Genomic DNA, 13,568 nt, shown 5'->3' on the forward strand with positions numbered 1-13,568 from the left:
TCTGTCATATTTTGTTCCAACATTTGAATTTGGTTTTGCTATTCCATCCAAGATATACCCGAACTTTTTGAAATAGCTGAATACCAGCCATCTCGGTAGGAGCTGAATAAAATCACTAACCGAAGGAGAAACCTTTGCCCATCCTTACCTGAGTCACTTGCATCTTCCGGCTCATTGAAAAACAAACAACTCCCCGCCCCCATTGACCAACCCATCCACACACCCCGAAAAGCACTATCTATTGGGTGTGTACTATTTCATTCTAACATCGGCGACGTCAATTTTCTGCGTTAGTGTTTAACCTATGGCTCACTTGAGCTTTTGTCTTCCATGCTTCTTTTGTTAGGACCACTCCGCCTAACTGACCGCTCCGCCGAATGCTGGGTGACAGGGGTGGCGATTTGTACATCAGTCCGACCGCCTACTGCCACGGCTGGCCGGATACTGGGTTTTGGCTGACACCGATGACGAAGAGGAGGCGCATGACGGTGAGGTCTCCCTAATCACATCTTCGACTCCATCTGATGGGATCTGCAGGGCGTTTCAGGATGGTCTGTCAGAAGACAAAGTGGGGTAGCTCATCGACAATCTTGTTCCTCCTTCGGACCCTGCCAGGCTTGGATTGAAGAACGAGGACAGGATCGAGATCGCAAGGAGGGTGGCGCGGAGAAGAACCATGGCTTCGTCAAGGCGTCCTTGGCATGGCCCCCTTTCAAAGGTTAGTCTACCTAAGCTCACCCTGGCCGATTTCATTCCCTGGAAGGTGGTAACGAATAAGAAGAAACGAAGGATCTCCGCTCTGCCGGCGGTGACGAGACGGCCGGTGAGCCAGATCGCATCGGCCAGTTCAAAGTTGGGTATAGGGCCTCTGGGCCTTCCATCTGAGAAAACAGAAGCTAATGGGGTGGATTTAACTGATACTGTGTATATGGCCCATGTACAAATCCAAACCGACTCTGATCGCATGAACCAGGACGGGATTGAATCGGAGTCGTATCCATCACAACCGAGCGCTGTTATTAGGGTATCTCGGCGGAAGAACAGCCCCGGGTTCGCAGCGGCAAATAGAGCAGGTGGATCATACAGGTAACGAAAGGAAATTAATTTCACAACCCACATTATGCATAGTCCACCATTTGGCACATATTTGAAGCCATTCTATTCTAGGATCATACAAGATTGAAAGGCCATGCTAAACTAAGTGATTAGACACATCTTGATGCTTCAATAACAATGCAGGGACACATTTACCACATGGGGCAGGTCTTGGCATTATAACTTTTTCCCATGTATGCAAAGACGAGAAAACCTTCTACGACATCCAATTACTCGTCACTTGGACTGGGGAAAAGAAATAACTCTTTTATAAATTTGATTCAAATCCATTGATTCACTCTGTAAAAACAAATATATAGTTATTGCACTCACTATAATACTAGTAAACCTACATGGGTATTATAAACTGTAGTGCGTATTCAACAAACAGAAAGAACAAAATGCAACAGAAAAAACCATTACCAGCTTGATGAAAATTTATCAAAGATATTGATCATACAATTTTCTGCAAGAATTACATTATTTTGCTAAAATAAACAACTCTTGGAAGTGTAAAGAGTCATTACTATGAATTAATTTAATACAACGACATGCACTTAATTGATGCCAGTAGTGCTACAAAACGAAGCTACTCGACCTAATTCACGTATCACTATCTAGAAAACAACAACAACAATAACATTTATATGATTTTATGAATCTAAATAAAATTATGTGATTCAGCTAATAACATTATTAATTTAATCGATTCATCTCCAGTCTATCTCTACGCCAACAACATCATCAACTACAACATCAATTTAGGCCATACTGCAGAATGTAGGCATACGGGGAGGCATCACCTCCAATTAGAAAGCAAAAAATCAGTACGAACTTGCCACACGATATATCAGTGCATAAGACACGGAAGAGCGATCGTAAGATCTCCATGGATGGGATTCCTCGGTCCCCAATGGGCAGAGATGAGGCTCACCTGTGTCCGGTGGCGGGGCGATGTCGGAGGGGGGTTGAAAGGAGGTGGCACAGGATGGCGGCCGGCCCCGGACGGGGGGGTGCGGTGTGGGAGGGAGCCGCTGGCGACCGGGGGCGGGGGAGGAGGTGGCAGCAACCCCGGACGACGGTGCACAAGATTGATGATTGAGTATTCATGATGGTTATGAGCATTTCCTATACAAGGTATATTGCATGTCAAACCTGTAGCTATTATTGTTGAACTCTACTTGTGATACTCCTCTTATATTCGATTTCACTTATATGCACATACTTCCAGATACTTGAATTAATTTTAGACTGCATATTATTACCTTAGTACTTGTTGTAGGATAAATAATAAGGAGGAGGGCATCAAGGTTATAATACGACCATACTGTATGACTCACGGCACCAGCAGCATGGGTGTGTCTTTTATCTGCAGTTCTCCGAAAGTGCTATTCTGAGCTCGAGCTCATATGCTCTCGGATGAACAGTAAAATCCAAAAATATAGTAAAACAACTAAAAATATTCTAAAATTTTGTGACAATAAACATTGATTTTTTTCCTACATGCATGCAAAAATTCATAACGGAATCACATTCCTGGAGGCGTAGACACAAAAAACAAATGGATGCTCCAAAATGCTTCCAAAAACACTATTTTTGAAGCATTGTTTTTTTTTTCCCACACCTCTACAAATGTGATTTCACCATGAAATTTTGTACACATATAGAAAAAACATCAATGTTTCACAAATTTCAGATTTTTTACTATATTTACCGATTTTACTGTTCATGTGGGAGTATATGAGCTACTATTTCCAATGGTAAAAGTTATGTTTTCCCATTTCTTGATTTACTTATACAATATTTCAGCTGCAACAGTGAAGGTGGTTGTTTCTTTCCTTTGTTCTTTTCAGAACATAAGGATGAAGTAATGGTAGAACTCCTCCAGTTGGATCCTATCCTCATGCTCATGATGAATTCAAGAAGCATTTAGTCCATTGAAGATAGAAGCAACAAGTATAGTTTATGTCGATGGATGTAAAAATGTAATATTTTCTGTTTCTTAAACATTTGAAATGTTAGGAATACTACTGAATGATGTGAAGATACTGACATTAATTTTAATGCAATGTAATTAAGCTATGATCGGTACAATCCTAAACTTTTGTATATTTGTAATAAATATCTTGAAATTTTCAATTTGTGTATGTGTTGTGCTTCAGTTTCTCTATCATTTTAATAATGACAAGAATCATAATACAATAATTAATTATTTGAGGAAGTGTGGTAATTTTATTGAATAAATTTTTATTCAATAAAATATGTACCCAATTTTGTGTTTAATAAAAAATAAATATATTAATTATATTGTGATGCTAATATACTAGTGTTACTAATGGAGTTACTAGAGTTACAAACTGTGTTACTACGGGATTGACAACTATAACTTATAGTGTTACAATATTTGGATATTATGTTACTAGTTTAGTTTCGAAGCTAAAAAATGTGTTACGAATTGTGTTACTATAGTTACAAAAATAAGTTACTATCAATATTCTAGGTCTAGGTAGGTATGTTACTATAGGTGTTACTGTGGCTACAATAAAATGTTACCATACTGTTAAGTAACACATAATATGCATGTCACTACAACATAACAGTAACACAATATTTAAAATGTGGTAACAACTATTATGTGTGACAGTGCACACCTGTTAGTAACACGGTCTAATGGAACATATTCCAAAATGTGTTACTACATGGCATAGTAACACGTTTTTGGGCCTGTAGTAACATAACACAGTGTTACTACAGCTCTGTCATGTTGTAGTGAAGTCGTTGTTCTTCCATGATCTCATCTAGAGGACTTTTCCATCACTCGACCGGAGGGGGGTGGTGATCACGGAGGACTTATTCATCAACCTTGTTGCATCTCCGATGATGTGTACGCATTTCACCATAGACATACAGATCCATAGTGATGAGTTAGATGGCTTGTTCTCTCTCTTTAATCTACAATACCATGTTCTCTTCGGAGATCTATATGATGTAATTCTCTTATGCGGTGTGTTTGTTGTACTCTGATGAAATGTGGGTTTATAATCTGATTATTCATTGAAGGTAACTGAATATCCTATGAATTATTAATTGAATACTTTTTGGATTCTATTATGTGTTATTTTATAGCTATGTAATTCTTTTCGATCTATGGGATTTCTTTCACCAAGTTGATTTATCGATCTTCAGTGGAAGTGGTGCATAGTAGTGGATCAATCTTGCGGTGTCCTCACAATATAGTAAGGGTAGCAAGGCATATATATTATATTATTTCTATTAAGGATAAAACGATGGGGTTTAATCATATTGATTGATTTTATTCTATCTACATTATGTCATCTTTCTTAAAGTGTTACTCTGTTTATCATGAACTTAATACCATAGATGCATACTGGATATTAGTCGATTGGTGGAATAATAATACTAGATGCAGGAAGAAGTCGGCTACTTGTCACGGACATAATGCCTATGTATTTTATCATGCCATGAATAACGCCATAGCTATGTGCTTTTCTACCAATTTCCCAACAATAAAAAAATTACCCATCGTATACCATGCTTATAAGTGAGAAAGTTGTGCTGAAAACTCTAGACCACGGGTCTATTTCAATCATATTATAGAAAACAAAAATATCATGCACTGCAATTTATTTACTTTTATTTTACTTTGCACTTTCATATTTAATACTTGTTGTTAACGAGTACAAGGGGATTAACAACTCTCTTGCCCGTGTTGTGTGCTAGTATTTGTTCTCTTCCGTTTAGGTGTTGTTGACGGTTTTGCGTCATTCTCCTATTCTTTCGATAAACCTTGGTTCTCAACTGAGGCAAATAATTACTGCTACTATACCACTTCACCCATCCTCCTCGGGAAAATCCCAAAGCCATCACAAGTAGTAGAAGAATTTACGGTGCCACTGCCGATGAGACATCATCAAACAAGGTTCCGACACACACATTAGAACTTACTTGTTCTAATTTTTATTTGCCTAGTTATGCTATCTTTATCACTAACACACCAAAACAGAAAATAAAAATAGCAACAAAGATATATAGATCCTCATCCGCTTGCTAATATTTTTGAACTTGTTGCATGTTTAATAATAGAAAATGCTATAGGGATATGTTTATTGAATGAAAAGCATAATTGCAATATTGTTAGTATAAATTCTATGAATGTCAATTGTGGTAATGATCATGATTAGGGTGATAATTACGATGTTTCTTGTGATCTTGAAAATTCGTTTGAGCCTCATAATGAATCTACTATTGATAATGATATTTGCAATTCTACTAAAAGTGGGTTTGGAAGAGCGTCAACTTTAGGTAATAATGATCCCGCTACTTTGGAGAATCGTAAATCTTTTGAATTTTTTTATAACAATGGGTTTGGAGAGGTCAAGACTTAAGTTTATGTTAATGGAAATATTTTCGAAGGGTCTAAACACTTTATGTAGGTGGATCATAAAAATAATATTTTATACGATAGTTATATTGTTGACTTTGATTATGATCCTATAGGGAATTATTATGTGAGAGGAAAATATGGTTATATAAATATTCATGTTACTAAATTATCTCTCTCCTTGTTGAGATTGTTATTGTTTCTTTCTTCATCCTTGCATATGCTAGGTTTTGCTTGCCTTTATAATTTTTTATAAGATGCCTATGCATAGGAATTATGTTATATTTAATCAAATATGTTTTCTACATGTGATATGATGCTCCCTAGGCACTTCAATTTTCATCTTTCATGTGAGCATCATTGAAATTGCAAGCCTATCTTAATGACTATAAAGAAAGAGCTTGCTGGGAGGCAACCCAATAGCTATCTTTCAAACTAATATTTTTGTGTGAGAACATGATTATTTCTATAGTAATGATTGGGTTATTATATTTTAATTAGTATTTTTGCCAAGTTAAACCTTTGGGATGATTTGGATGATAGTTAAATTGATACGATGTAGGAAATAAAACTTTTGCATTGAGTATTTGAATTTATTAGTGTAATTTTTACCCGGTATTGAGATACATATTTCCCACGTTTTCATAGTGTTTCAGTATTTTCAGATACGAAGAAATTTGTTTTAATACAGAGTGTTCTTCTCTCAATTATTCTTTGGATTGTATGAGGGAGTATAAGTCATGGGAGAGTTAGAATACAATAGGTATTATGCAAGAATAATTATGAATTCGTGTATAACAATAAAAAATGTTTATTATTTGTCGATTATATTAATGGATCTCACGAGATTTCTATTGAGTTTGTGTGCTAAACTTTCCAAGTTTTGGGTGAGATCATGATGGTTTAAGTAATAAGGAGCAGAAACACCCTAAGCTTGGGGATTCCCAAGGCACCCCAAGTTAATATTCAAGCAAGACTCAAGAGTCTATGCTTGGGGATGCTCCGGATGGTATCCCTTCTTTCATCCACCATTCATTGGTATGGTACTTGGAGTTATATTTCTATTCATCACATGATATGAGTTTTACATGGAGCGTATTGTACCATATTTTATTTTTATTTCCTTATAGTTTGCCTCAATCATTGTTTGCTGGACACACCTTTTGAGAGAGACACACATTTATCATGAGTTGTTAGAATAATTTATGTGCTTCACCAATATCTTTTGAGTTATGTAGTTTCCCATGTACTTCACTTATATCTTTAGAGCACGGTGATGGTTACATATTTTATAGAAAGTATTCTATAAATTGTTACTTTGTTTGAACTTAATACCATAGATGCATGTTGGATACCGGTCGATTGCCGGACAAATATTATTGCATGGAGGTTGAATTCGCTCTACTTCTCACGGACGTAATGCCGATGTAATTGGTCATGCCATGAATAACGTCATAACTATGTGATTTTCTATCATTTGCCCAACAGTAATTTGTTTACCCATCGTATAACATGCTTATAAGACAGAAGCTCTAGTGAAAACTATGGCCCTCAGGTCTATTTTAATCATATTTGAAAAAACAAAATATCTTGTTGTAATTTATTTACTTTTATTTTACTTTGCAGTTTATCAATCTATCACTATCAGATTTTATCTTTGTTGGTATGGAGTACAAGGGGATTGACAACCCTCTTGCCATCGCTGGTTGCAAGTATTTGCTCTTTTGTGTAGATGTTGTAGATAGTTGTATGCGTGATTCTCCTATTGGCTCGATAAACCTTTGTTCTCAACTGAGGGAAATACTTACTGCTAATATACCACCTCACCCTTCCTCTTAGAGGAAATCCCAAAGCCATCACAAGAAGCAGTCAACAATGATGAAAACAGTAAATGGATGCCCTATGTGAGGTGGTGCTTTCAGATGCCAGATGTATAGAAAGTTCTTCATAGATCTTCAGAATGACTTTATCACTAGCCGACATGTTTTAGTTCAACATGTTCTGATTGAGTTTCATATGGTATGTTTGCCCCCCAAATTGTCTAACTAGTTATTTTTTTATTTTGCTCAGTTCATCCCTTGCGGAGCGAGGCGTGAATTTTTATAGAAGTTTTGAGTTCCACTTGATGCCACCCTCAGATTCCAGTGCACCCTCATGAAGAAGCTGACGGGCCAATACTTGAATTGTATGGTGAACAAGGAACCAAACCACACATATTTCGGTTGCCTTAGTTGAAGGCCCTTGCAAGTGCTTACGTGATGGAAACCGGGGAGAGATCCATGTTGTACCTCAAGTACCACCCTGACGAGATCATGGTATACTACATGCTTGCTTGGGAGTGATGGTTCACTTACTAGAAACTATGATCCTGAGTTCACCCACAAAAAAGTCTAGTTAGCTAGTAGGCATGCACGGCAGATCTCATGTTATTACCACCTCTACTTAGTTGAACTTGTACCTATGTTACTTGACTATTTTGGATACTTTGATTAATTATGTCAATAAGTACATTGTTGAAATTAATTACATTATTTGCCTCTATTTATTACTACTAAAAGTTGATTTAATTATTGTTCACAAACTTATGTCGTCATTTTGGTTGGGATCATACTGATGCGCAACTTTTTTTTATCTCAAGTTTGACAATCAAATTGCTCATGTTGCACCGGTATGCCACTATCGATGAATATTACACCTAGCATTGGCCACATGCCATACCATCAGTATCTAAAATACCGCTAACATTGGATCCAACGCCACCACTATATTTTAACAATTGCATCATATTAGTGGTGTTGGGTTTCCATGCCAACAAGGACGATTTTGCCATGCCATAGCTAGGCTTTGCTGCACTACTGTCTAGAGCCCGATATAACACTTCTTCACACTCCGGTCAATCTAATGTAAGTAAAAAACATCCAATAAATCACAATTTGATATGAAATAATATAAATAATCCAAAGAACAAAATATGTCATAGAGCGATAGGTTCTTAGGGTGCTATAACGTGAATGGTGAGGAATCAACTCAAAAAAGTCAATGTGTCATGAACTACTGTCATATAAGTTTATGTAGGAGATATTAATTATGTAATCAGATCTTAAGTATATCGGGAATAACATAAATGTTGGTTGACATATTTCATATGACATAAGAATCCATTTCCAAAAAGAAATAATTGGAACAGACACTACAACTCAAGTTATAGCGAAATAATGTTTGAATAGAATTTGAACTCAAATGTTCAAAAGTATTTGAAAATGGGGTATATTGTATATGAATATGAAGTGTATTGCACAAGTGCTTTGGTGCAAAAATAATCAATGGAATATGGTACATGGCTTGCAAGATATGATTATGAGAAGGTTTGAATTCAACTTGGAATTGCTCAAATTCGAAATATTCAAAACTTAAAACTACTAATTTTACTGGATATAGGAATTCAATATGAGCATGTAGGAAAAACAAGCTCTAAATTAGAAATATTCAAAACCAAAAGAAGTTTGCATCGAATCTGTCAAAACACGGTTGTAGCAACTTTTTCTGAACTAGTGGGGAAATCTTACTATGATCAAAATTACATGTTGAAAAGCTAACTCTAATGGTACCAATGGAAAGATTACCCCAATATGAATCCAATGCAACTGGATTTACCGAGAACGGAGCTACGAATAAAAACTTATGATAATAAATTGAATTAGAATCTGAACAAATTTTCAAAAATCTGAAAGTTTATGAAAACTTGATTTTGGTAGGTTTATTGGATAGTTGGGATCAATATGAAAATTTAGGCGCTGACTTCTCGATTTGGCTAAACGAGTGAAAGGTTATCCCTAATAACTAATCACTTTGTTTGTTATTTCTTTTTATTTTAAGAAAAGGGATTCCTCCTAGAATTTACTAATATAACCATAGACAGCCATTACAATGTCCAAAGTAAAAAACATCAACTAAACTCCTGTAAATGTAAAAGCAAAGCAGCACGGCTACTTGTTACTTAATGAAGAACAAGATCCCGTAGTAACTTCAATCGAATAGCTACATTGATAGCATCCTTCAGCACCATCAACATCAAGCTTCCTTCGCCATCATTAATTCACAATTTGATTTTATAGTACCCATGTATGTTGACTATTTGTTTTGCTCCTCGGCTCCATGTAGATTTTTTTCTAATAATATAATGTTAACCATATTTTGAATTTCCAAAAAGCATGGTACAAATGAATATAGGGAATACTACGGTGCTGTAGAATTTCATTATGATCTAAATGTTCTTGTATTTATTTACGAAGGGAGTATAATTTTTGTGTGAACTCCACTAAACAAATTATAAACTTTTATAGTGAATAGTGCATGTGCTATAAATGCAAGATTTTGTTTTTCCAAGGCTTGATCGTCTCACGACTGCTCGTTCTACTCTCCCCTCCATTCTCGGTGGGACTCCCAGTCTCCTAACACTCTTTATGACTTAACACTGTTGATTTTATGACAAGAGGGACACAGTTGAAATCAGTGAATCTCTTCTGAAGTGAAGTACCATAGTAAGAAATGTTAGTAACGTTTAACTAAAGATAGGATGTATGTGTTGATTCAAAAATGGACCATGCATGAAATTTACAAAAGTTCAAACAACCTGAGGTATATACGATGCGACTGTTTTTTTAAATAGGAATAGGTCATAGAGACAGTGGAGGGGAAGAACTAAAGACGAAATTTAGTGGGATAAACTTTGAGAAGAATGTAAGACACACTTATATATCTGTTGATGGTAATTAGCATTGTATGTGTTGTTCACACACTACTTATATTATGCTAATTAGGTCCATTTTGTGGTACATATTTTTCATTAAAAATGTACAGAAGATACGACAGTGATCTGTTACATGGTGTTTTTCTTGTTTTTAAAACAAATCACTAACGACCAAGTTATGGAACAAATGACACGCGTGCTTGATACTAATTTGGGGTACACATAAACAACACAACAGCATGCTCCTGCTCAACCTAATATATTTAATTAAGTACCCACACAACCTATCTTTTTGACCTATTTCACAAATGCTTCACAATACGACATGTCATAGTTTCTCCAATAAATTTGCGACCAGTAGTCAACTGATTTAAATTTAAAATTTAAAATTTATTATCCAAATGGCATTACATTCCCGAGTAGGGCCATACTTTCTTCTCATGTTAGGCTTGTTTTTAAAAGGCTTCATTTGTGGGGAAACATAGAATGGGCGGAAACCCAAAAACAATCGGCCCACGGTTTCAATAGTATTAGAAATCTAGAAAAACAAATCTGAAAATGGTGGTGAGGATGGACGTCATATATTTTAACCCGCGCCATCATTATATATTTTATCAGGCAACTGAGTTAGTAGGAGCGTGCTTTTTTAACCCGCGCCACTACTAATCGTACATTTTTTATATCTTTATATTGTATTTACACACGGTTATACATATTAATATACAATATCAATAGTAATTGTGCAAGAAACAACATTTAGATTAAAATGAATGTGTGCAACTGATTAAGTTGGGTTAGTAGGAAAATATGATGTTACGACGTCACACAAGTGTCGAATGAAAGGATCCCTTGTAGCCATCCACTATAATCTAATATATGTCATCTAATAACTCATCGTCCTTAGTCACATGCCAAGTTACCAAGTTAAAATGTCATAACCCATCCAACTGTCGTAACAACCTATCAAGTTAAAATGTCATAAAACAAGAAAACAAAAAAAAAAATCATCATCCTACTCGATCATGCCAAGTTAATATATGTCAATAAACCAGATAAACTTATCTCACATAGGACCTACTCCTCTCTCCTAGAAGCATAAACCAAACTCGGAAAAGGAAATCAGAAGAAAAAGTGGAAAGAGAGAAACAACAAACATGAAAGGTATGCTGAAACCGATAAATTGCTGATCGAAAAAATGCCTCCGTACCCGTTTGACCAAACCACCAACGGAACGTCAATCTACTTGGCATGATCAAACCGACGAACCACTTCTTATCCTCCTTTTTGAAAAAAAAAGGCATAAAAATGATTGGAAGTATCTATGGATATGCCTTACTGGCAACTCAAGATTTATTCACCACCTAATCATCACACCCGATGTGCGCCGCCGACGTTGAGGACCAGATGCAGAACCAGATCACTCGTCGTATGATTCAAGGGACGTGTCTGCGCGTACATATATATCTTGAGTGCCACACAAACCATGGCATGGCTGCACGGCCAGGCAGCTCTGCACGCCACATCCTTTATTCAACCAATCAGGGTGCCCTTGCTGAACCCTCCAGCGACGTACATACGAATCTACCGCATGTGTGAAGACTATATAAACAAACGATCGTCAGATCACCACAGCACCACACAACCATCGGCAACAAATCAATATAGACACACGAGCAAACGCATCCATACAGGTCACAAGTTCATCAAACTTCAACGGCATACACAGCTAGCGGCAGATATGGCTCCAGCTCGACTTGTTGCAGGGATGCTGCTGGCGGCGATCGGCTGTGTGCTCTCTGTGGCCGCGGACAACCCGACCACACAATCCCCCCAACCGTTCGTCTGGCAGAAGGCGCATGCGACGTTCTATGGCGGCGCGGACGCCTCTGACACAATGGGTAATCACTAAATCATTCAACTCACACCTCAACATCTATCTAATGCGTGCATGGCCCGTTAATCTTGTTCTTCTATCTATTTACACTTGCTATGTGTTCGACATATTGCAGGTGGCGCGTGCGGGTACGGCAACCTCTTCTCTGAAGGGTACGGGACGCGAACCGCAGCTCTAAGCACAGTGTTGTTCAATGACGGTGCCGCTTGCGGGCAGTGCTACAAGATCGCATGTGATCGCAAGCGCGCAGACCCGTTGTTTTGCAAGCCCGGCGTGACGGTCACCGTCACGGCCACAAACTTCTGTCCACCCAACGACGCCCTCCCCAATGACAACGGCGGTTGGTGCAACCTGCCACGGCCACACTTCGACATGGCACAACCGGCCTGGGAGAAGATCGGTGTTTATAGAGGTGGCATCATCCCTGTCATGTACCAGAGGTATATATCTGTCTCGTATAAGTCTGAAAATTAGTCTAAAATCACCGGAGGCACATAACTTTAACATCTTCTATGCCACTGTCATACACATGCAGAGTTCCGTGCGTGAAGCGGGGTGGCGTGAGGTTCAAAATTAATGGTCACGATTACTTCATTCTTGTGCTTGTGAGCAACGTTGCTGCAACAGGCTCGATCCAGTCCATGGATGTGAAGTGCTCTGATTCCGAGGACTGGACGCCTATGGCACGCAACTGGGGCGCTAACTGGCACTCGCTGGCTAACCTCACCGGCAAGATGCTCTCCTTCAGGCTAACCAACACTGATGGACACACGCTTGTATTCAACAACATTGTGCCAAAGGGGTGGAACTTTGGGCAATCATTTGCTAGCAAATTGCAATTCTAGTGAACAATGTCTACCGAGCTATGGATTTGTCATAATTATGTTGTGTAAAATACTAGTTATGGTGCTTAATGTGTGTGCTGCTTGTTGTAGCACTGATCTAATCTTACCATTAAATTTGTTCATACTCACTGTGTAATTCGTATGGTGTATATACTCACTGTGCTAGCAAATTTGTATTGTGTTTATTATATCAACTGTGTACTGTTTGAATTTACTTTTATGATGCATTAAGTAAATAGATTATGCCCTTTGCTATGTATGGTAACCTGCTAACATACAGGCACAGAAAAATATCCAGTTAGGAAATGGATATTATGTATTCCTTTTGAATAATTACGTTGCTTAAAATAAGTGCTATCGTGCTCAATTTGTGTGCTGCTTGTATCACTGGTCTAATTTTACCATTCAATTTGTTCATACTCACTGTGTAATTCATATGGCTAACCTCACCGGCAAGATGCTCGCCTTTAGACTAACCAACAGTGATGGACACACGCTTGTATTCAACAACGTTGTGCCAAAGGGTTGGAACTTTGGGCAATCATTTGCTAGCAAATTGCAATTCAAATGAGCAATGTCTGT

The 13,568-nt window shown here is 37.6% G+C and overlaps 1 protein-coding gene across 1 annotated transcript; it reads left to right on the forward strand.

Moving 5' to 3' along the window:
* Nucleotides 1-11,892: 11,892 nt before the first annotated feature.
* On the forward strand, nucleotides 11,893-13,296 carry LOC123439210 (expansin-A24-like). The gene is made up of 3 exons (XM_045115950.1): nucleotides 11,893-12,145; nucleotides 12,257-12,581; nucleotides 12,677-13,296. The coding sequence occupies exons 1-3, from the start codon at nucleotides 11,986-11,988 to the stop codon at nucleotides 12,984-12,986; spliced, it is 795 nt and encodes a 264-aa protein (XP_044971885.1). The 5' UTR covers nucleotides 11,893-11,985; the 3' UTR covers nucleotides 12,987-13,296.
* Nucleotides 13,297-13,568: the final 272 nt, after the last annotated feature.

This window comes from Hordeum vulgare, chromosome 3H (genome assembly GCF_904849725.1).
Source record: "Hordeum vulgare subsp. vulgare chromosome 3H, MorexV3_pseudomolecules_assembly, whole genome shotgun sequence".
Taxonomy (NCBI): Eukaryota; Viridiplantae; Streptophyta; class Magnoliopsida; order Poales; family Poaceae; genus Hordeum; species Hordeum vulgare.

Excerpts from the sequence above, each read along its gene's own strand:
- LOC123439210 (XM_045115950.1), top strand. The coding sequence starts at position 11,986 with ATGGCTCCAGCTCGACTTGTTGCAGGGATGCTGCTGGCGGCGATCGGC. Across the intron at positions 12,146-12,256 it reads GGACGCCTCTGACACAATGG|GTGGCGCGTGCGGGTACGGC; the intron begins GTAATCACTAAA and ends GACATATTGCAG. Across the intron at positions 12,582-12,676 it reads ATCCCTGTCATGTACCAGAG|AGTTCCGTGCGTGAAGCGGG; the intron begins GTATATATCTGT and ends ATACACATGCAG.